Source organism: Nannobrachium achirus, assembly GCF_963921795.1.
Source record: "Nannobrachium achirus genome assembly, chromosome: 13".
Lineage (NCBI taxonomy): Eukaryota > Metazoa > Chordata > Actinopteri > Myctophiformes > Myctophidae > Nannobrachium > Nannobrachium achirus.
In genome coordinates this window covers 41,874,937-41,898,155 of record NC_137833.1, presented here as the reverse complement: position 1 = coordinate 41,898,155, position 23,219 = coordinate 41,874,937, and the positions used below count along the sequence as shown (strand labels likewise).

The window sequence follows — 23,219 nt, the reverse complement described above, 5'->3', positions numbered from 1 at the left end:
CAAAAAACATTATAAATAATACTGAGAATACTAATAAACCATCAAAGTACAATACATAAAACCAGGATACATAAAAACATTCGAAGTTTCAAATGTAAAATTTGGCAGGCCCCCTGTAGTAGCTCTGAGGACCCCCCCAGGGGTCCCGGACCCCCGGTGGAAGACCTCTGTTATTTGCTACTAGTCCTTTTTTGATTTCAGAGCATATTTCAGATCTAATTTAACATTGTTCTGGAGCAGGAGCAGAGCGATTACTGAAATAGGCTCAGGGGTCTGTCTGGGGGGTCCCAGGTGAGGAAAGACCCCAACCAAAAGTCAGAAAGATTATTCTGGCTGCTTTAAAAGTGTAATAAATGAACTCAGGATGTTTTAAAACCTACAAAACAACGCTAATATTATGAAAATTCGATATTAACTGGCTGACGTACTGTAAAACATATCCGAAAAGGCGGCCATCTTTAAAACTGGCGGCCATTTTGAAAATTAAATGTCTAATGTGATTTTTCTAAAGAATGACCCAAGAGGTACACTCTGTCAAATTTTGGTGCTTCTTTCCAGAACTGAAGTATTGTTCTCCTTAACTGCCCCGCTAAAAGGATTCCTACCCGATGACCCGAAAATATCAAGCTTTTTTGATATTATCGTGAGTGCTCCCGACGAGTCCCGAGGTCATAAAAAAGCTAATTAACATAATCCGATCGTGTCGGGGTACTGTTCAAGCCCAAGACCGATTCCGGGGCCGACCAAACGATTTTCCCGGGGTGTCCTCCCGAAATCTGGTCGGGGATCCTCGGCCCCGGGATCGGCTCAATGTGAACGGGCCCTTAATGAGAAGTCAAGGGGCTTTGGGAACAATAGCCAGACATTCCTTTCAAAGAGGAAACTCGACTCTCTAATCAGAAAGTTCTTATGAGATTAGCCTTCTTTTCTTCTCTGCTCCAGTCCCAATGCACACAAGAACCAATGAATACCTGTATGATGTGCTCTGCTGGGCTGTTTGGTTAGCTGCAAGCATAGTCAGTATCAGGTATATGCCATTTACTAACTACTGTATTACATTTGGAAAAGTCTGGGGCCTGACATTATCTAAAAGAGTGTACTAGCATAGCAGTTTGCCTTTGTTTCGTTCTAAAACACTAATCAGTGAGTATCTCCTCAGGCGTAGGTGCATAGCAAATAAATCCTTTCCATGTTATTAAGGCCACACATTTACATATTTAACTACACACATAGTTCATCCATAGAGTTACTGTTACTACTACAGAGCTTCAGTCAGCCATGGACTCCAGGGCTCTTTCCCCTCAAGGAAATGTTTCCTCTCGAACCAAAGGCCAACTGGTGCCAGAACGTATGTACAGTATGTACTGCATGGAGCATTGGGACACCGTCCTGGGGCTTTATCAAGAGCCATTTATGAACCCATCTAAGATGTTTTGGCGAATTATGATCCAGTGATTTCATTACCGTCTTTTTCTGCAGTATGACAAGCAGCTATGTCAGCATAGAGAGTAAGTCCTATAGCATGACTGATAGCCAACAGCTCACTAATCTCTACAGGCTTAAAGGGGTTGCATGACACCAGAGAAAAATGATCCTTCAGGCCACACCCACATACACTCAGATGTCTGATTTGGCCAAATAAATCCATAGGTTTCATAGTCAAAACACCAGACGAATGTTTCAAAAATCACTACCACTGTTATTACAACAGCTACTAGGCATAGTACTTTAACCAATCATAATAACTTCCATAATAATATCATTACGATTATAATATTATAACTATGCAGTGCACTATGCACTGCATAAAGCTTGTGTGTTCCATGTTGATAAATATAGTTTGCAGCTTTTGCTCCAAGGTTGTCCGCTGAATGATCGGCACAAGCACAGCTAAATCATCCAGGGGATTAATGTCTATTTTTGATTAACCTGGCACAAAAATGCAGGCCGATGTTCCAGGCAATAATCCTAAAATGACCACATGTGGGACAGGGAGCATACTATATGAGAGGACCAACAGAAAGCAATACATATCAGACTGCCGTTCCTGGAGCAGTAGACAATGTTGTCATCTGATGTACAAACCTTACTCAGTGACAGGAAGTTGAGATGTCATACTGTAACGTAGATTTGAAATTATAACTGCCTGGCCTCTTTGTTAGGCAACTCCAGGTCCCTATAAATAGTTAAATAATTTAACAAACACACATTAACCATGCTTACAATTTAATGTCCACTGGTTTGCATTATCATGCAAAGCTACCAGCTCACATGCCGTAATCTGAAATCAGAAGCCTGGCAACCAGTCACTTTCTCTATGTTAGTACAGGTATATTGAGTCAATCTATATATTGAGTTATTGACTGAATGGCTGGACTCTGTGGGAAAATAATACTTGGCTGTGAGATGTTCCTAGGTTCTGCACTATTTATCCAATACATCAGACACTTTACTACTCGCAACTCTGCTCTGTTCTGTTCTTTTTTTGTTTGTTATTAGATAGTAGAGTGTAGAGACACAGGGGACCGAGGTCAGAAGACATGACGGGAGTCAGATTCAAACTCTGGTCCTCGCGACTCAAAAGGAGCATGTGGCCGGTTTAACTGGCTGAGCCACCATGCACCTCAGCAGCACTGTTCTGTTATTATGGTTGTATGTTATAGTACACACAATCCACCTTCTATGACTCACAGAACATTCAGACAAATTAACAGCTAAACTACACAATAGCAGAATCAATGTCTCCCTGTTTCTGCAGCAGGACAAAGCTGAAAAGGAACATGTCTACATTTAAAATACTCTGCTCAACTTTATCTTATGCAAGTTGGTAGTTTGTATAGAAGCCCCCCCCCCCCACCCCACCACCACCACAGGAAATAAAGGACTCAAAAAATTAGAGACGTTGAGATGGAGGGATAACAGATGTCCATCCAGCAATTATGTAACCAACGACAGCTGACACTGGATTGTCTGTGTGTATGCACGTGTGTTGATACTATGCCTGTGTGCAGGGCATTCCTGGCGTGGTGATGACTCATGGATAGAATGATAGTGACAGACAATGTTCAAAGTACAATCACACGGGAAACGGCAAGAGTGCAAGGCAGATGAAGATCTTTTAACAAATGTTGAACTATGGTTGACGGGTCATTCATTTTCAACTGAATTACCTACATTACCTGCAGTACCTGCAGTGCAGTCGTGTCCTTTGATTGCCAGGATACAGTGTCACATTGATTGTAACAAATATAAAACATGCGGAAATCATATAGTATAACCCATCTTTTTGCCATCTTTTGCTAGCCTTAATCAATCAAAGATGGAAAAAAAGAAGCAATTACATTTGATCACTGATTCAGATTCAATCCATGCAGCACTACACTAAAATAATATTTAGAAAAAACATTTAAATAGTTTTGACAGAACTCCCAGGCCAGCTCCCTGGTAGAAAACTGTATGGAATTGAGGTTTAAAAATGAGCATGTATCGGTACTTTAAAGCATAAAATAGCTTAGGAACCCACGGCATGACACAACATAAGACAAGAGCGATTTCCTGCTTATTATGTGTAAGGGTCTGGATTAGCTCCAGAGGGCCACTCTCCCAGCCTCCTCTCCAACGTCCCACCATCTGTGCCATTCAGCAAATCCCAACACTCAGGGTTCCATCCTCAAAGGCTGTTGCACATAATCTCATCAAGCTCACAACATGTTCATGGGTATTGGGTAACACACACATACTGTACATACATTTAGGGGTGGGCGATATGGCCAGCATAGCATATTGCAATTGTTTTAGGCAATATCACAAAGTTGGTTTGTAAGTTATTGCACAATACAACCAAACTGAATCTCTAGCCTACAAGTAAACAAGTGCTGTATTGTATTTAGTATTTACACATATATATTATCATATATTATTTGGTGTCAGCCCTGGTACCATTTGCACGGCAGGCAGGTGTGTGCCAGTCACTGGCACCCGAGCATGGGTCCTGCAACTTTGACATCTGTCTTTGGTTTTGGTGCCATTGTGCAAATCTTGCCTGTAAATCTCTGGAAGAAAACCTATGGTTCCTCAGTAAAGCAAAGGGTGAGGAACCGGTCTTGTTGGGGTGTTGTCTTCCTTTGACTTCAGTCTCACAGAACTTGGTCCTAAGTTTGGAAATGGTACCAGGGCTGACACCAAAAATGCTGCTACTCTGCGTAACGGAACACCAGCTTCCACTTGCCCCATCACACTGGCCTCATCCGGAAGGGAAAACATGGCATCTTTCCATGGGGGCAGTGTTTCTGCCTTGGAGCATACGCAAACTCAACAAAGTTGCAGAACCCATCTTCAGGAGCCAGGACACACCTGTGACACTGTGTCACAGTGGCACACACCTCTCAGCAGGTGTGTGCTGGCAGGTCGTTTAAAACGAGAGCGATTACAAACAGAAGCATACCCACACGTTAGCTGTGTTGCTCATTCCACGAATGCACTTACCTCATTGTAAAGGTGACTGACTACTAATCAACGATGGAAATGATATAAAACACAATACCAATTGGTATTACTCAAAGGGAGAAATAATCAACCAAAGTTTAAGTTTCCAAACTTTATAAACAGTTTTATAAGAGACTATCTATCTGATATGTGAGAATCAAAATATGCTAATGGTCCATCCAGACAGAGCTCAAAAAAGGTTGCGAACCACCCACTGCCTTCATGCCCCCACACACACACAAGTTTGGTGGCGCTTGCTCCCACATAGCGTTCTATGTTCGTCTACCTCCGCACCTCCTTGACAAATCCAGGAAGACTCGTCGTCTGGTCCGAAAATAAAAGCATCCACTAAGTAGAGTAAGCTTTCAACTGTCCACTGATAGCTTTGGTTTGGTAAGGGGCGAAACAGTTTTTGTTATTTTCGGACCAGACGAGCAGGTTTTCAGGTTTTGCCAAGGAGGTGTGGAGGTAGACGAACATAGCGTTAGGGAGAGGGAGAACTCCACTAACGCTATGGACCAGAGCTAGCTCCCACACAGCTCAACAAGAGCGATGCTGTGTGCATACATGTGCTTGTCAGTGGGTGCCCGTGCCTGTGGCGGAAGCTTAAATTGAATGTCTGTGTTTTTCATGTTCTCATGAAACAAGCCAACCTTTTGTTGGGTCGTGTTCAAAACAGCCTACACAGAGAAGATGGTGCAGAAAAGAAAAGTGTTCCTTTCTGTCAGGCACAACACAGCGAGGCATTGATTTTGTCGAGAAAACAATGTCCTCAAGCCATGCAAACAGAAGTAGGCCAATGACTCAACTGGTTTTGTAAATAATTACACATTATGCACACAGCACACAAAATAATCCATAATTTCAAAAATCACCATCTTTTTCACTTCAGCAACTAAAATGTTGATATATCGGAAAGCTCTGAGAGGGTGCGTAACTTATGACAACCTATGTTTCCCCACTATGAAAAGAATGATTTTCACTGTATCCACTCCACATTGAGGCCATTTCAAATGTGCGGTTCTGGTCACAGAGGGGGCACAATGGCACAACAAGGCTAGTGAAGGCAGGCTGAAGTTTGCCGTGCCAATGCAGCTTTGAGCTTTCACTGCAGTCCTGAGACAGCAGGGTGACCTCTCCAAACGCAGGCAGGCAAAGCCAGGCATACGGGTCAGTGTGTCATGTAATTGGGTGCACTGATGCTGAATCTAGTAAAGTGCTGTAACAGCATTCATGGCAAGCTGACAGATGCATTTAAAATAAGCATTATACAGTGGAAATTCTGTAGAGAGCAGTGGTTCTCAAAGTGGGGTCCAGGCCCAGGGACCCCCAGGGGTCCTGGGAGAGGGAGGGGGCGGTTCTTATATTATTTGACAATTTGGCCAATTTAAGTATTAAAAATCACACCCAGTGTGAAGTGAGCGGTGCCTTTTATGAGTTCATTTTATTTAAGCATCCTGTGAAGCTTGGCCAATGCCAAGCTCATACAGACGGGCAGAAATACACACACACAAAGCCAGATGTAGGAGCAGTTAGAAACCTTTCACTTGACTGTCATCATGTGGGGGACTCACAGATTGACAACCACTGCTGTGAAGGATACAAGTCAATCCATACTGTTGGAACTAGAGCCCGACCAATGGCATTATTGGGTCTGATGCCAGTCCCAATTTTGGAGAGTCCTAGATAACTGATTGATTACCAATGTTTTGACCAATAATTTGTCTATTTGAGAACATTTAACTTACAAGCCAACAAGTAAATCAAAATAAACACTAGCCCCATATAGAACCTCACCCTCCGCTGCATACTGTTGTGCTCCGAGATAAGGTCCTACGGGCTGGGGTAGAATGCCTCCACGTGCATGTTTTATGTACCGTAGGATGGAAACCATAGTCTGAGAGCGTGGAACTACCTTTACTTTTTGGATACAATTTCGGGAAATGGCTAATCTACCTCGCCATGGAAGCATTCTACCCCAGCCCGGGGATAACCCTGTAGGACCTCATCTCGGAGCACAACAGTATGCAGCGGAGGGTGAGGTTCTATATGGGGCTAAATAAACACGTAACTTTTTTAATAGATAAATAAACAAACTGAATTTTATTGTATTTTTTTAACATTATTACTTTCCCTAAATGCATCTCATCACAACGCATTGTGAGCTTGTAGATGGGCTATTTGAAAATATTCGCCATGGTCAAAATAGGGACATCACTGGAAAGTGGTTCAAATGGGGACACATTTTCTGCATAGTTGCTGATACCGATGTTGTCAAAAAATGGCTGATATATCTGTGGTGCTCTAGTTGGAACAGGAAATCCTTCAGGAAGGGTGATGTTGACTAAATCTAAATCTCAATATTTTTGACCTAGCACCTCGACATCAATAATCTGAAGATGTTGGGAGATGACTATTGGTTACACACACTTCTTTTTAAAAGACTTAATTATAATGACCTAATAGCCTGGTACTGTAGCCTAGTTCCAGACCCAGACCCTGAATCGTTAGCCACACCCCTTTACATTTTTGTAATGGAGTGAAACGAAATGTCAATTCAGGCTGAGTGTCAGGCTACTGGTACTGTAGATTATGTTCATTTCACTCAGTTCTAACATATGTACTGTACTACTGTAGGTCACTTTGCTGTAATGAAAACTTTAAAAGACAACATTTAGCCTAATTCAGAAGTAGAATCTAGATATTGACCAGGAATGTTCACTTACTGTTCAAGGAATCTGATTGTGTGCATTGTTGTACAAGCTAAGCCTTTAAGTGCCATTCCCACTGGTCACGATAACTATAAAGATAACTATATCTTTCACCATTGTACTTTTTTTTATAGTCTGTGCGAACACTGCCATCCACTTGGCTTAGAACGATACTATATGTGTTATAGTTATAGTTTTAGTTATAGTGCTCAGTGTGAATGGCCCTTAAGTCATGATATTACGATAATCAAATTCCCAGACAATATCTAGTTTCATACATATCACAATATTTTATATTGATATATTGCCAAGCCCTAGTGCCTCTGTGTGCTTTAACATGGTTTGTTTATTCAAATAAAAAAAATAAAACATCTAGTCTGCAAAGTCAACCGGACAGAGAGGAAGTGACGAGAGACATGAGACACAAGACAGAAAGTTAGAGAATTGCTGCACTTCTGCATTTGAGAAGGAAGTATCCCTCTCTCTTCAATTTCACACTAATCTTGTGTGACACGTGTGCCTATTTAACACAGGGTCACAGTCATTTGAAAACTCTCTGTAAATACTAAAGGGGGCTGTCAATCATAAATATTGACATTTCAATATTACTCAACTGACTGGTAGTAACGTTCCACCATGCTGCTCACAAGGCAACAGGTGCATTACTATGTCACAACTAAGGCCTATTGGCCTCTACTGAAAGAGTATGCTGCCAACAAAGCCAATACAGACAAAGTAGACAGACAGACTTTTGATAAACCTGCAGTGCAAACTGCTCCTAATGTAACTGATTCTTTGAAATTATCACATAATGGATTCAGGCCAGGCAGGGATCAAGTCTCAGAACTTGTTTTTCTCCCCATAGGCCCCTATATGAGGTGCCAGATAACAATTAATGGCCAGTCGTTTCAGTATTGTCTAAGTGGTATTCCAATCAGGACACCATTTAGCTAGTGACTTATGATACACTCAAAGCACCATTTTACTGCCAATAACATATGGGTCCTTGAATGGGTTCCAACAGCTTCATTGACCATGCTCCTAAAAGTTCTCCCAAATTGTGTCACTCTCCCCCCTCCTGCCCAGTCAAGTGGCCATGGAGGCCACTGCTGTTTGCTGCAAGTGTAACAAACATCACAGGAAGTAGGCTATAGGTTAAAAGTTAAAGTTTGCGCCTACCTGATTTTGTAATTTGGTAACGTGTGTTTTTTCTTGATGACCCGTTTCAGCTGATTGACAATGATTGACGTGAGTTGGGGCAAGGGCCTCCCTTCGAACTGAGACTTCACCTCGAAGTCTATCAGTGGGTCCTTGATGAAGGCGAAGGACCAGTGAGAGAAGGGCGTGCGTGTGAACTGCAGCCTCAGCCTTCCCTCCACCTTTATCATCTTCACGAAAAGGTACGCAGACTTCCCAAAGACCAGGTCTACGTCAATGGCCAGATGGAACCCTCCGTTGTACTCAAGGTCCACTTCAAAATTGAGCTCCTCGGGCATACCGTCCTCGTTCAAGTGCACCGGCTTCATCAGTGTTGCCGTTTTAAACACAGGCAAAGTGTTTCCCAGGGATATGTCTCTGAGACTGAGTCCCTCCAGCAGCCGACCCGCGGTCTTTGTCTGCAGCAGCTCCTCAAACTCCACCTTGATCTTCTTGGTGAGCCAGTGTCTAACGACGGGAGTGTCTCTGAGCTCCCTGAATAGGAACAGAAAGATGGCATTGAGGAAATCGCATGTCTCTGCTCTGGATGTATGGATGGGCTCGCTGTGCGACGCCAGCGGCGACTGTTTGGGGCTAACGTTACTGCTAGTGACAGCCGCTTCCTGCTGCCGTGAGGAGACGGCCTCCTGCTGCTGCTTGGATGATGCGTTGTCCTGTTGTTGTTGCTGGCCCGGTTCGGCATGTTGCTGGTTATTAAAGTAATCCTTCAATGCGGGATCGGGCACCGCTTTGACATATTGCACTGTCCTGCCTACAGGCTCGGAGCTCCATCGGTAGATCAACAAGAACTGTAATAGCAGCGTCACGACGGCTCCGGAGATCGCGGAAATCAGTATCAGGTAAATCATTTCGAGCTACCGTCCAGCCGCCTGTCGTCTTCGCTTTAAAATGTGTTCATACTGAGAGGTTTTAACCGTAATAACAATGCAAGTTCCACCTGGTCGCTCACAAAGCTGCCATATCATCTGCCTCTTTCCTGAGGCTGAGACTCCTCAGCTGATTGGGCGAACGTATGCGTAGTGTGCGTGATGACGTAGCAGGGAATACCAGAAAAGTCGCCGGAAAGAAATTCGCCTGGGCTGATGGTTTGTGCATTTTGATTGATTGATTGATTGATTGATTGATTGATTGATTGATTGATTGATTGATTGACCGAGGTATTCATTAGAAGATTTGGATAGGAAAAGGTACAGTTTCATAACAGTACACTTCACTGATACAAATGTCTACTAAAAGGAAACTCGGGTAAGGCAAGGCTTATTTGTTATTTTCCATTGAGATCCTATTCCCACTGGGCCAGATAACAGATAAAAAAAATCTCTTTCTCCAGATATTTTTCCATTCAAAGTGGATGGTAGATACAGATAAAAAAGATATTTGCCACAGATAAAAGTATCTGTGGCAAATATCTGTGTTAGATATTTTTTTTATCTGTATCTATCTACCATCCACTTTGAATGGAAAAATATCTGGAGAAAGAGATTTTTTTATCTGTTATCTGGCCCAGTGGGAATGGGCCTTTATCCTAAATATAGTCTACCTACCGGTATGTAAACTATGCCTAAACGGTTAAACCTAACCTTATTCCTAACCTTAACCTCAGTAAAACGTTTCCAAAACCTAACCCTATACCTAATCTTAACCTCAGAAAGATATGCGTAATCCTAAAGTTATTTCTAACCTTATTCTCAGTAAAACAAATACAAGAATATAAATATCGGCGAGTTTCTTTCCGGCGACTTTACCGGTTACCTATACAAGAGGAGCAGACTAGGCTTTGCTTCAAGCTGATAATGATCCCAAATATACCTCCATGACTAACACTCTAAAGTCCAGTTAGGCAAATATTGATTCAATTTTTATTTGCCACTCTCTCTAAAGTTTAGGCTTCTAATACATCAATATTGATTCATCAATTCTTCTGTTGTGAGGAATGAGGACCAGTAGGCATATCCCCTCACACACATCTAGAGCATTCTGCAAGATCATTTTGTGCAGTGATACTTTACCAGTCCATAACAGTTAATCGTTATTATTATTATTAATGTTATTATTATTGCGACCGTCAGGTCGCAGTTACTATCAAAACCTCGACCAGCTGTGAGTCCGTCAGTCTGTCTGTCACACGTCACACTTTTGCCCTGCTCATATCTCCGCAACCGTTGCCCCTATCCATGTGAAATTTTCCACACACACTCCTTGTCTGCCAATCCACAACGTCCACCCTTCCAGGCACCACCGCAGCTCCAGGGACCCCCGCCAAAAAGCTAAAAAACGACCATATGACGCCCCCAAATCGGCTGCTCACCGCGTTGCTCTGCCACAGACAAAGAGATGTCTACACACATCTCAACAACATGGATCTCCTCTTTTCTCACATGCCCCTCTTCTAGCGCCACCATGAGGCCAGTTCTTGCAAAACACATTTACGGACACAGCTCCTACAATTTGTGCCCTAAAATCATGCAAATCAGTACACGGTATGTCTACACTCATGTCTTCAACATGGATCTGTCCCATATAGGGCCACATTCAGGCCGATTTTTGAGCGGTGGTCACGCCGCTCCTATACGTGGCCGTGTGTGTAGAGGTACGTGTATGTGGGTGGGTGCGTCCGTGGCGGGTGCGTCCGTATGTAGCCTCAAGCCTGTGGTGTAGTACCTTTTCTAACCACACATGTTAAGGGAGGGGCGCTGTTTTCAGGCCAGGCCAGGCACACACACACACACGCACACACACACACACACACACACACACACACACACACACACACACACACACACACACACACACACACACACACACAGGGGAGAAGGGGGGAGGGGGGGGGGGGGGGGGGTAAACCACCGCTCAGTTCACACGGGTGTGATTTTTTACTGGTCTTACTGGTTACCCTTATTGTTATTATTATTATTATTACCCTTATTATAAAAATATGTTGCAAGTTTGCAATATTTTACTTGCAAGGACTCGTTGCTTACACAAAAGCTGGTCATTTAAAATGTAGTGATCAACAGGTTGTTTTTTCTCCCTTTTTCAAAGAAGAAAGTACTCCAGTTTAGAATCAAGTCAGCCCACTAATTCAATTTGAACAATAATTGTGTTAGTCCAGAAGGCTCACAGGATAAGAGCACTTAGCCATAAATCCACATAGACCTAGATCAGATAATGACCATTAAAATATTTCTTGCCAACTACCTATTTGTAAAACAAAGTTAGTTGTATTATCAAATGACATGATTAAGTAGCTTAAATATCTAGGCTACTATATCACTAAAACGTCAGTTTTATACAAGATATCCGTAAAAGACGGAGCAAGATTCAACTTGTCCATGACTTGAATGTAATATATATATATATATATATATATATATATATATATATATATATATATACCCTGTATATATATCAAACAACATATAAATGTGTGTTTACCTAATAGATACTAGACAGAGATAAACACTTTTGGGTGCCTGGTGGCCCTCAGGACGGTGCTGCAAAAACAGTTGTGCTGCCAACCCATTTTTGCACCAATTTAGCACTATATCTGCAGTCCCCGCACCGTTTCGTGCAATAGTTTGGTCTAACTTTCTTTTTGGCTAGGCATTTTTGGGGTTTTCATTGTCCAGATGTAGCATACATGGACCAGATTCTATTCTTGGCATACTCTTAGCCTATAGCCACAACCCCTTCCCATAACTTAATCAGCTTTATACCTCTGTAATTACTACAGCTCTGTACATCGCCCCCATGTTATTGAAAATTGGTACCTGTATATTTCTTCTCCACTGCTCAGGCATCCTCTCGCTTTCCAAGATTGTGTTGAACAATTCTAATGAGGAACTCCACTGCTGTCTCTCCTAAACATTTCAACACTTCCACAAGTATGTGTCATTTGGACCAACTGCCTTCCAATTTTTCACAATCTTCCAATTTTTCAAGAGAGATTGAGAGATTTTCAATAAGCAAGGTAATACATCAATACAATAAGCATTGTAATACTGTACATCAATAATCAAATGCATAGAAATATCAATCTATACAAAATAACGTAAACTAAATGAAATGTCTACATTCAAAGTGTTTGTCAGGGTGGAGGGGGGTCCCCACTCCCCAGTTCAAATACGATTATTTTGGGGGGTCATGGCCCGAAAAGATTAACCACTGCTCTACATCACCTGGTGGTTTCAGACCTAACCATAACCTAGAAAACCCTAGCCTAACCCTAAGATTACCCGCACAAAAACTATGCCTAAACCTAACCTTAACCATGACCTTTATCTCACAAAAACTATAAACGGCTAAACCTAATCCCACACTAATCTAGCATTTGTCGGACAATTGATACATTGGCAGTTCATTTCTGTTATTTTGCCGGAAAATAATGATTAGAGGACATGACCATAACAGTCTCAATGTTCATCTGTTTTAGGCCTATATAGGGCTGAGAGTTAAGAGGCATGGTTTTGTGATGCAAGCAGAAGCCAAAAGCAGGAGCCTTCAGTTCTCCCAAGTCCTTGAATTCCTTTACCCCCTTTTCCCCCTCTGAATTCTGAAATATCATGTAGCCTATATCATGTTTAAGAGTAGCTCCAATAAAATGGTGTGGCAGAATCCTTTTGGTGGAGAAACTTAAGAGGTGTCTCAATCATCATTTCAGATTAAATGCTTTTTGGATGAATATCATATAGGCTATATCCAAATATTTTATATTGGGTAATAATAATAATAAGGGTAATAATAATTAGTAGGCTATTATTATTCTTGTTAGACTATATAATGAATAATAATATAAATTAGATTCAAAACATTTTTATTTAATTGCATTGTTCATACAGCAGATGGCAGCAAATGTGAATAAAATAGGCAACTTTAGCAAAATGTGCTGAAAGCATGTAGGCCTAACCATTAACCTCCCCATAACCTCCCCACTGACCCATTTGATCAATATTTATGTTATTACAATCGGCTACCATGCTGATTCTGCTCATCATCATAAAACATAAAAAAATAAAAAACACGGGTGAGGGGTTATTGTTTTGGACTAGGACTTTCATGTAGCCCTATTTTATGTTTTTATCGATTCTATTTCTGACACTTATCATATCAAAGTAAAAGTCAGACGCGATCAAATATTCTATGATAGACCAATGTTATTATAAGTAGGCCTACTACGCCACACGCGTGCTACAATTGATGTTCTTCTTCCTTTCTTTTTTCTTTAATTTACACATCCGTTCATCGGAAACCAGTGCTCTTGATACATCCATGTTTACGTCAGTTTAAATTATTTTAAACACTCGTCAAGCTGTATTTTAGGCTTAGTAAGCATGTAACTTCCGCAAGGTGGACGCCAAAATAAGAGTTAGTTGAGGAGCAGCATTCCTCCTTGGGGTTTTATGATATTTTGCAATGTTTTTATTGGCCTTTATGATTTGTTTGTTTGTTTGTTTGTTTACAACATATTCCTGTTTGGTTTTTCCCCATAAGTTCTACTACAGTAGGCCTACTTTCCATTAAAATGAGTTGTTCATCAATAAACATAATAGGCCAACGTGTCTATTATTTTTGAAGTCCGACAGGCGCCAACGGGAAGTCATATGGTTATTTGGGTAGGCTTTGACGTGCTTGTCACAGGTATTTAACTAGTCTGTGGAGGGCTGCCTTAACGGAAGACTTTCGGCAGTCAGGCTCCGGCCACCGCAGGGGTGGCAGCAGGCATCATCTCTCTGTCTGCATCAACCCACAACCACTTCTCCTTTACATACGAATAGACCCAGTGTACCTGACCTGTATTAATACTTGTCCTCGACATTGTGGGCTAAGAATGACCAGCATTAAGGCGTTTAATAAGGAGCCGTTTGGTAAGTTACAATCTCAATATCATCATTACTGCTCTTTTTATTTTTCATTGAGTAAATTATAGTTTTATGCAATTGCCTGACTTGAAATAATATATCAATGTTTGATTGATTTGATTGAATACTTTGTTAGAAGTTTGCATAGGAAAAGGTACAGGACAGTAGAACTACAGTTCACTAATACAATGGTCAACTAAAAGGATAAAGACCACAAGAAAGCTTTTGGGCTTGTTTAAATTGGGGTCTCTTTTTACAAATGATTCTCATACAACATTAAATGACAGACAAATAAAACTTATGCCTTAAATTTAGGCTTAACATTGGTGTTAAATCTGCTTTGTCTTGAGGTGGATCGAAGATAACCCAAAGAGCAAAGTTGTTTTGTTAGATTGATGCATTTCTTGCCATGCCATCTGACTCTTTGATTGAAGACTTTATTAGAAGTTTGCATAGGAAAAACTCTCCACTATATATCATATTTTCACCCAAACATTCATATGTAGGCTATGTTTGGTGGTTTCTTTACAGTAGTCTATTAGGAGAAGATTAAGGTTGGAGTTTTAAATTCACACTATCTGAAAGAGAGGGAGAAAAAAAGTGTTTTCCCCCCATGCTGCTTTAAAAGAAAGGATGACACAGACAGACAGACAGACAGACAGACAGACAGACAGACAGACAGACAGACAGACACACCACCCACAATCAGTCAAAAAAGCACAGGCGGTTTGGACAAAGCATGTGTATATCTTTCCTCTGGGTCTAGACATTACATGGAGGCAGTCAGGTATTAGCATGCCATTCACCTCCAGCCATGTGTGGAAACGAAATCATGGAGAGCACTGAGTGCACACACACACAGACACACACACACACACACACACACACACACACACACACACACACACACACACACACACACACACACACACACACACACACACACACACACACACACACAGCAAACACCCCACTCCACTGCTTACTGTGCTTATCCTTTCATACAAGGCATGGGTGGTCAAAACGGAGAAAAGCTTGGTTCACCTGTGTGGAATTATGGCCCTAAGCAATGTATTATGATGTGGTTTATATTTCATCTCTTGAACTTTATCCAGAGCATGCAGTTACATGCCCTTGCATTCCCAGAGAGGGAGAAACAATGCTCAACTGATCTTGGGGTTCGACTTACAGTTGATGATTGGGTGACTGAGTATAGGGCCTAATACTACATCTGAGCACTTAAGGGCATACTGTATAAGCCGCATACAACAGTGGTGCTATGAGCTTTATGCCAGAGCACATAAGAAGATGTTGTGCAGTACAAGTGTGTTTTATTGCAGCTTCAAAGAAAAGTGCACATACAGAGTATGTGTGTCTTTATTTGAATATAATGTACAAATGTGCCAGTTGTTAATTGTTGTTTACTATGAATGCAGTATTTGTACAAGACGCAATACAACAACTATAGTAACACATCAACTTATGTTCATTTAAAAATGTGTAGAGTAACCAGATAAAGAGGTAATTATGGCTAGGTGACAACGTGAAAAAGACTAGAAGAATCAACACAAAAAGGGGGTCTCCTATGAGCCAAAGAACTGTCTTTAGTGCTATTTAACTCCATTAGATAGATCTATCAACTGTATATATCTATCTATCTGCAACACAAGCATGTCACTTGTTTTGTGTGGGGGTGTACTGCATTATATGTATATAATATATTTATATGTAGCCTACTGTATAGGCTATTATATCTATGCTTTAGTCAGGCATTGACACTAAGGCTTGCCCACCCGCCCCCGGCAGATAAATAAAACGTTTGGGCAGGTGAAGTTTGCTTTCAGGTTGCCCGACCGGGCAAGTGCTCATTTCAGAGGAGACGCAACCGCCTATAAACACTACACAAGATATCTGTCTAAACACCTGAACGTGGCCAAAGCACTCTGTCTTCTGGTCTGTGGAATGTAAAATAAGAGCACTGTAATACCTATAATTTTTTGTGCACTTAAAAATATAAAATAACAAGTGTGAAACCATAGACATATTCAATCATATGTAGGTATTTGATATTTTTATTTGGAGGTATTGAGTAAAGACATACGTGTTACATTGAGTGGTAATTACAAATCATCTTATAATGGACAATTTACTTTTTGGGCAAGTGGGCATGACCTTTGGGCAAGTAGAACATGACCTGTACTTGCCCCACGGGCAAGTGCCTCTGAGACCTTAGTCTCAACACCTGCATGAGTAATGCATTATGCCAGGGGTGCCCAAAAGGTAGATCGTGATCTACCAGTAGATCACAAAGGCTGTGCAGGTAGATCACTTGACATGCCCTAAAAATATATAATTACAATATAAAGAAAACTATTTATGAACAGTTCTGTCACATCTGTCACTTGAATTAAAGTGACTGATTGATTGACATAAAAAGGGGCCTGTCAGCTCCCTTCATGGCTTCTAAAGTAAGCAAACCACCCAATGCAATGCTTTGTTTTCAAGAGTCAGTAGCATTACAAAGAACCCCAAAAACATACCACTTCCATACAGAATGAGAAGAAGACCTTTTTCCCCACTATTTCCCATTTCAAGTGTGTTTGTCTTATATGTAACTTAAGTGCCGCTATTCAAAGCCACCTCAGGTACTACATCTTTATTGGGGTGGGTAGATCATGTCGAGCTGGTCATTTTAAAAGTAGCCCTTGAGTCAAAAAAGTGTGGGCAGCCCTGCATTATGCAGTACAGCCCCCTCATGACAGAAGTGACATACATGCTCATGGAAATATTTCCCATTAGTGTGGGCCATCTTCAATAGGTGCTAACCCTAACATTAGCTTTTCCATTGTAATGACAGTGAGATGTTGCATTAAAAGAAGTCAGACCTAAACCCATAGCACTACTGTAACACTCCCCTTCCCTCGATGACCCCACATGAAGCTAGATAGCATTTTTAGGTTTTAGAAAAGTTTGTTTTACTGCTTAGGTGCCAACCTATGTTATTGTTTTTCTAGATTGACATTCCTATGCATTTGTTGTATTGCTGTTGATGTACTGACATATTATCTTGCTTATTATATTGATGTATTACCTGCTTATTGTAAGTGGCTTTGGATTAAAAGCGCCTGCTAAATACCTAAATTGTAAATTGTTAGATATGGGCTTAATATTGATGGCATCAGGAAACTCCATGGGCATAAAAGGGATTCTGTTAGTGTGGTTCCCCTGACATCACATCAGAGCGTGATGTCAGATGTCCTTTTGAACCTTTTCTGATAACTTAAGTCTGCATCCATGCCACAGGAAATATAATTGTCTCACTAACGTCATTAGTGAGGCTATGGAAACAGGTGCATTTGATCATGTACGAAACGAAGTAGAACACAATTAATTGCGACCGGTAATTTCCAGCAACAAATGTGTGTGTGTGTGTGTGTGTGTGTGTGTGTGTGTGTGTGTGCGTGTGTGTGTGCGTGTGTGCGTGCGTGCGTGCGTGCTCGTGCGTGTGTGTGTGTTTCTTGTATACACGGTTAATTTCACTTTGTGGGTTAATAGTATGTCTTTAACACACATGTCTTGAAAGCTGCATGTAAAGAAGTGGTGCAGATACACAAGAATGGATTTTCTAATCCTAGTTTCCCATACAAATTAAAGTAAGGCTCAACGTCATGGAGAGTAACCCAAGAAAGGCCAGCAGCGTACTTCATGTGGAGCCCTTTGCGTTGGATACAATGGCTTCATAGTGACGTAAAGTGACGAAGGCCCACATGGCCTCGTACAGGTATTTACTGAAGCTGAAAAGGTGCCTTTGTGCCCCTGTTGCAACTCATCCATGAATGTGCTTTCTGAGAGGCTTCCTTTTCAGGGCTTAGTAGATGGAATAAGGTTTGATTGAAGACCTTTTCAAGCAGGTGTTGAACATTATTTTTTCTGTTTTTTGTTTGTTTTTTTCTCCAGAGGAAGCTTTCACAAAAAATAAAAAAAAGAAGCAAGATTGATGTAGATAACTAAACAGATGCTTGCCACCCGTGTGTTTATTTACCACTACATCACACGAGTGATCACGATGAATCATTAGTTTCATTACAGCCTTGCCCTTTTGCTACAATAAACCATGTCATAGCGTCTTTATTTCACCTGAATTTGTATGCTACATCCTGTTTTCTTGAAGTGTGGTTTCTGTGCGTATTTGTGGTTGATGCACGATCTCTCATAGTCTCATGTGCTGGTATAATGTCTTAGTGACAGAATGCTTCAGCATCATTGGACAACATTGGAATAACGGTGTCTCTTTGTAAACACCTCATCTCATTAGAGCCAGACCGAGTTTGGCAGATATATCGGCCATTATTTGACAACATCAGTATTTGCAATAATGCAGTTGATGTGTCATGATTTTTACCCACTTTCAACTTGGCTCCCCTTTTCTTCTTAACAAAATAAACAATAGATCTACAGTAGAAGCTTTTTTGATTGGCCAAAACATAATTGGTGTTATAAAGTAAGTAAGTAAGCCTTGCCGACGCCCATAGGGTAGGAGCCTATCTCCTGTTTCTGTACCCTAAAAATATGGCATTGGTCGGGCTCTAAATCTATTATTGACTTGGAATCAAATTCGTATAGTTTTAAGTTACAGCCTTGCTCTTTTACTACAAACCTTTACCAATCTTTATTAGTAAATGGAGGTATTCACTCTTCTCTTTCTTCTTAACAGGCAGAATATCTTCTGAACCGGTGGAGGACACAGACACCAGTAGCTTTATGGCAGAAATTGTAAGTATTTTTCATCTCTTTATTTATGTTAAATAATTCAAAAGGAATTACAGTACGCCCGTTTTACATGTACTTAGTTGAACGCCGGTGTTGCACACAAAAATAGCCTGTGTAGTGTCTACATACAAGCTGCTATTTTCAGTGCGTGACAAGATGCGCAGCCAAGTATATATTAGGCATTATTATATCTTACTGACAAAACATGACATTTTTCTTAAGCAACCTAAAGACATGTCTTTCTTTTCTGTTCCTGTTTTGTTTTTCTTTCCTTTTTTTCTTTAAAGAAATGCCATAACTGAGCACATTGTACTGTGATTTCTTGTGCCTGGGGACTCGATGAGAAACAAGTCTTAGCAAGCCGCTGCCTCTTTATTCAAACACCAGAGAGTGTAATTTTCTTCCACAGTTACAGGCGACTGTAATCGTTAACGTTATCTCTGTCTCATGAACAGAGACAGAGTGTGAGGCTCACAAGAGGATGGCGAACCAAACTGCAGAGCCTTTGTTTGTCTTTGTTAGCTTTATTCAGATTACCTTTCTCCAATGTTTTTTTGTTTGTTTCTCTTCGCAGTCATTGGAAGCCAACTACCCCGTCCAAGTGACAGATCCTCATGGTAAAGCTAAACCTCAATACAACTTTTCACAATGCATTCATCGGCTTACTCACTCCTTTGCTTTGCTATTCTCTCCCCCCAGTGAACATTCACCCCTCCCCTTTACATTACTGCATTTCAAGAAGCCATTGGTTTCCACCCATTTCAGTATGGTATTGTACAGTATGCAAACTGTATTCAAAGGGCTAAACATGCAATAACACCAGTATGGCCCTTTAAACATTGATTTATGTTGACAGTATCTAATGTCGTGGTAGTTATATACTGTTAAGAGTAAAAATATATATATATATTATATCGCAAATTGAATCACTGTAGCCTATTGCACTAGTCTGAAGAATCGCAATTCTATATTTTTCCTCAATCGTTCAGCTCTATTTTCAGCTGATATCATGTTCTTGTTTACTCTTTATCTCTCGGATGATCTCTCCACCCATTTCACTATATAACTTATATTTTCGCTTTTGGTAGACTAGTTATTCTTTGAGTGGATTATGTATTTTATGAGAAACCCCTCAATGCATGTATAATGTTAAACATATTTTTTAAGAATATACATTTATGCCTGATTTATACATTGTTGCATTCCGTGACATGCACCTAAACTAGATCTGCAATGTGTGTTGTGAGTGTTGAGTGCTGTGAGCTTGTACAGAGGCTATTTTTGGTACACAACAGTGCAACACTGGCATGCAACCAAGTATAAATCAGGCTTAAGGCTAAACTATACTGTCTTACACAATCAATAATTTGTGTCTCCACCAGATGCAGTGACACTCCATCTGAGCTCCATGCCCTCTGGGTACCTCACACCCCCCTCAGACCGAATCAGACAGGTCTGTAGGGCAAACCCTTCTAGATGTTTACAATGTTAGATTTACATGATAATGAAGAAAAGACAGAGGGTTCCCCCTGGACAAAAGCAGCCAAATAAGTTTGTTAAAACCATGTTGAACTTTGGGTTGTATAGCTACCTGGCTGAGCATGATATCTAAATATTGTCGATCATATTTATCTGTTGCATCTATGCTCTTTGATCTAGAAAAGTACTGATTCCATTCGATTTCTCTGTATGATGAAAACATCCTCAAAACCCACATGTTTTTGCTAGATTATTTCCATCAAGGATAATATAACATGAATAGAACCATTTTCCATTCCATTACATACCAGGAGTTGTTTTTTATACATTATTTTGTCAGTACCCATTTTATGTCAGTTCTCGTGCCCAAAGTGTAATTTTGAGGCATTGAGGAGCACTGAAGCAGCAGATAAAGATGATACACAATATCTAAGTTGCAGATGCGGATGCAAGATGGCAATACAAAAAGATTTAAGTGTCTATGAAAGGCACGGGTGGCAGGAGCTTCACAGTTCAGTGAAAGTTTACAGAGATGTGGTGAGATGAGTCACCCTTCAACATATTCTAGACAAGTGGGAAAGTGCATGTGCGGGATCACTGAGTGGTTTTTCTGAGAAAGAGAATTATGTGAATCATTATGGCCATCATAGTAAGAAGATGTTGGGTTTCCCTTTTGATTTGTCATATGTCTGTTTATCATGCCCAGGGCTGTATCAAAGTGCATCATCACTTTGAATTTGTAATTAAGAACTTTGAAAGAGCAGCTATTGTCTCCTATATATGCTTACTTCTTTCAGTGTTGTTTATGTGTCCAATATCTAACATCTACATGATGTTAATATTATGTTGCAGAATATTAGCAGGCAAAACTATATAGATATCTGTAGGTTTTACATATTCATGTGATTCACAAAAGTCAGTCAATCATATATTATGTATTTGAGAAATTCAGACAATACCCAGTCCACAGGATGTGATGTAACCTGATCCACAGACAGTGCTTTGATACAGTAGCTAGTTTTGATATTAGTCCATCAGACTCAGTAATAACTTCCAGCATCCCACCAGCCCATTTAGTCTCCCGTAGCCAGTCAGAGATCTCCACCTACAGATCCTGTACGTCTGGGGAAGCCAGAGAAAGCCAGAAGTAACAAACCTATGCACACTGCTTTTGAAAACCAGTCCTGACCTCAGACACCAGGATGTCTGAGGTCTTTGGTTCTGTGAAACTGTTACTTTTAAAATGTCACAATTTCCACCCAGTTTTAGCCGCCTGTTTAATTCAGATGTCACCAGACCTATAAGTGGGCAGAGATCTCTGATCGTCTGGCTACGTGAGACTAATTTAGAATATACTGCCTACACATAAACCCACAATATTTAAACGCATTGTCTATATTCTTTATGGAGAATTTAATTAATGGAATGGACATTAGAAATATTTATGGTAAAAATGAATGGAATGGACATTAGAGATAAAGGTAATAAAAGTAATATGTACTGTATTTCTCTCCACATGCTGTAGCCGGTTGAAGATGGTGAAGAATGCATATGTACAACTTCGATTTCACCAGGTGAATTTGACATTTGTTTCATTCTTCAAATCAGATAAATTGTTCTTAATTACACCACGAAAATGCATTCTTAATTGCAATTGCTGCAAGGGCTAAATCCAATTTCAATGTCTCCGATTTAAACCTAGACTTTCCTAAAGAGCTGCAGTTCTACAGTTCCTGTGACAAGTGCTGCTGCCCAGCACCACCCCCCAAGATCAGCGATCTCATGAACGACAAGGATCTCCTGGACTTGCTGAGACTCAAACTGGACCCAAACCACTGCACCGTCAAGAACTGGAAGAACTTTGCCAGCCGGTGGGGCATGAGCTATGATGAGCTCACCCTGCTGGAGCACCGGACCCAGGGCTCCCTGTCCCACAGCCCCACCCAGGAGTTCCTGCTGCGTTACAACCAAAAGACAGTCACTGAGCTCACTGAACTTTGCCGGCTCTATCAACGCATTGATGTGTTAAGACTACTGCAGAGTTGGATAGAGAAAGACTGGCCCTCCCGCTGGCAGCAGACACATTAGACCTGTGTATATTTTGCCTTCTCTGCCCTTTTCTTATCCTTGAGAACCACTGATACCATTTGACAAACTTCGGTTTGCCATCAGTCAGTTTGACACGTCAGTTCAAATTAAAGGCCAGGTTACGGGATGACAAGTCAAAGATACTGTAGGAAATTTTGGTGCTTGGGTTCAATTCCTGGAAGCGGTAACTCCGGCTTGGCCGGCCCCCCCTGTGTTCATAGGTGGGAAGCTGGAGAGGGATCCTTGTCACTGCACCAGAGATCCCTGCTGGTTGAAGGGGATTTGAGGGACATAGCGCACACACTCGAAGAGGTTGTTTACACCCTTCCCAGGTTAATAGTGTGTGGGATGACAGTGACGGACCACACTACACGTTTGGTTTTAACTAAATTGGTAAAGTAATTGATACCAAATAAAATGTGCTGTTGTTTGAGTAGTTTAACTAGCACTTTTTGAGATTAGACATTTATATTTTGTATGATACGGGACAGTATCTGTTCAATATTCTCATGGTATTCTATGCAACTATCAAAATACTTCAGTCAGTGTTGTGAAATGTTATGAGGGGAAAGGTGAGTCATGGGGATAGTTGATGAATAGAACCCCAAGT

At 41.0% G+C, this 23,219-nt stretch overlaps 2 protein-coding genes across 2 annotated transcripts in view; one reads left to right on the top strand and one right to left on the bottom strand.

The window, feature by feature from the left end:
* Nucleotides 1–9,367, bottom strand: part of pdzd8 (PDZ domain containing 8) — a 64,519-nt gene extending 55,152 nt beyond the window's left edge. Inside the window, exon 1 of the mRNA XM_080740330.1 lies at nucleotides 8,376–9,367. Coding sequence (XP_080596456.1) covers nucleotides 8,376–9,262 — 887 coding nt within the window. The 5' untranslated portion in view covers nucleotides 9,263–9,367. The remainder of the gene's footprint in view (nucleotides 1–8,375) is intronic.
* A 4,874-nt stretch (nucleotides 9,368–14,241) lies between these two features.
* edaradd (EDAR-associated death domain) lies at nucleotides 14,242–22,807 on the top strand (the record flags this gene model as incomplete). Its single annotated transcript, XM_080739960.1, has 6 exons — nucleotides 14,242–14,278; nucleotides 18,987–19,045; nucleotides 19,617–19,659; nucleotides 20,425–20,495; nucleotides 22,047–22,095; nucleotides 22,224–22,807. The coding sequence occupies 6 exons, from the start codon at nucleotides 14,242–14,244 to the stop codon at nucleotides 22,607–22,609; spliced, it is 645 nt and encodes a 214-aa protein (XP_080596086.1). The 3' UTR covers nucleotides 22,610–22,807.
* Nucleotides 22,808–23,219: the final 412 nt, after the last annotated feature.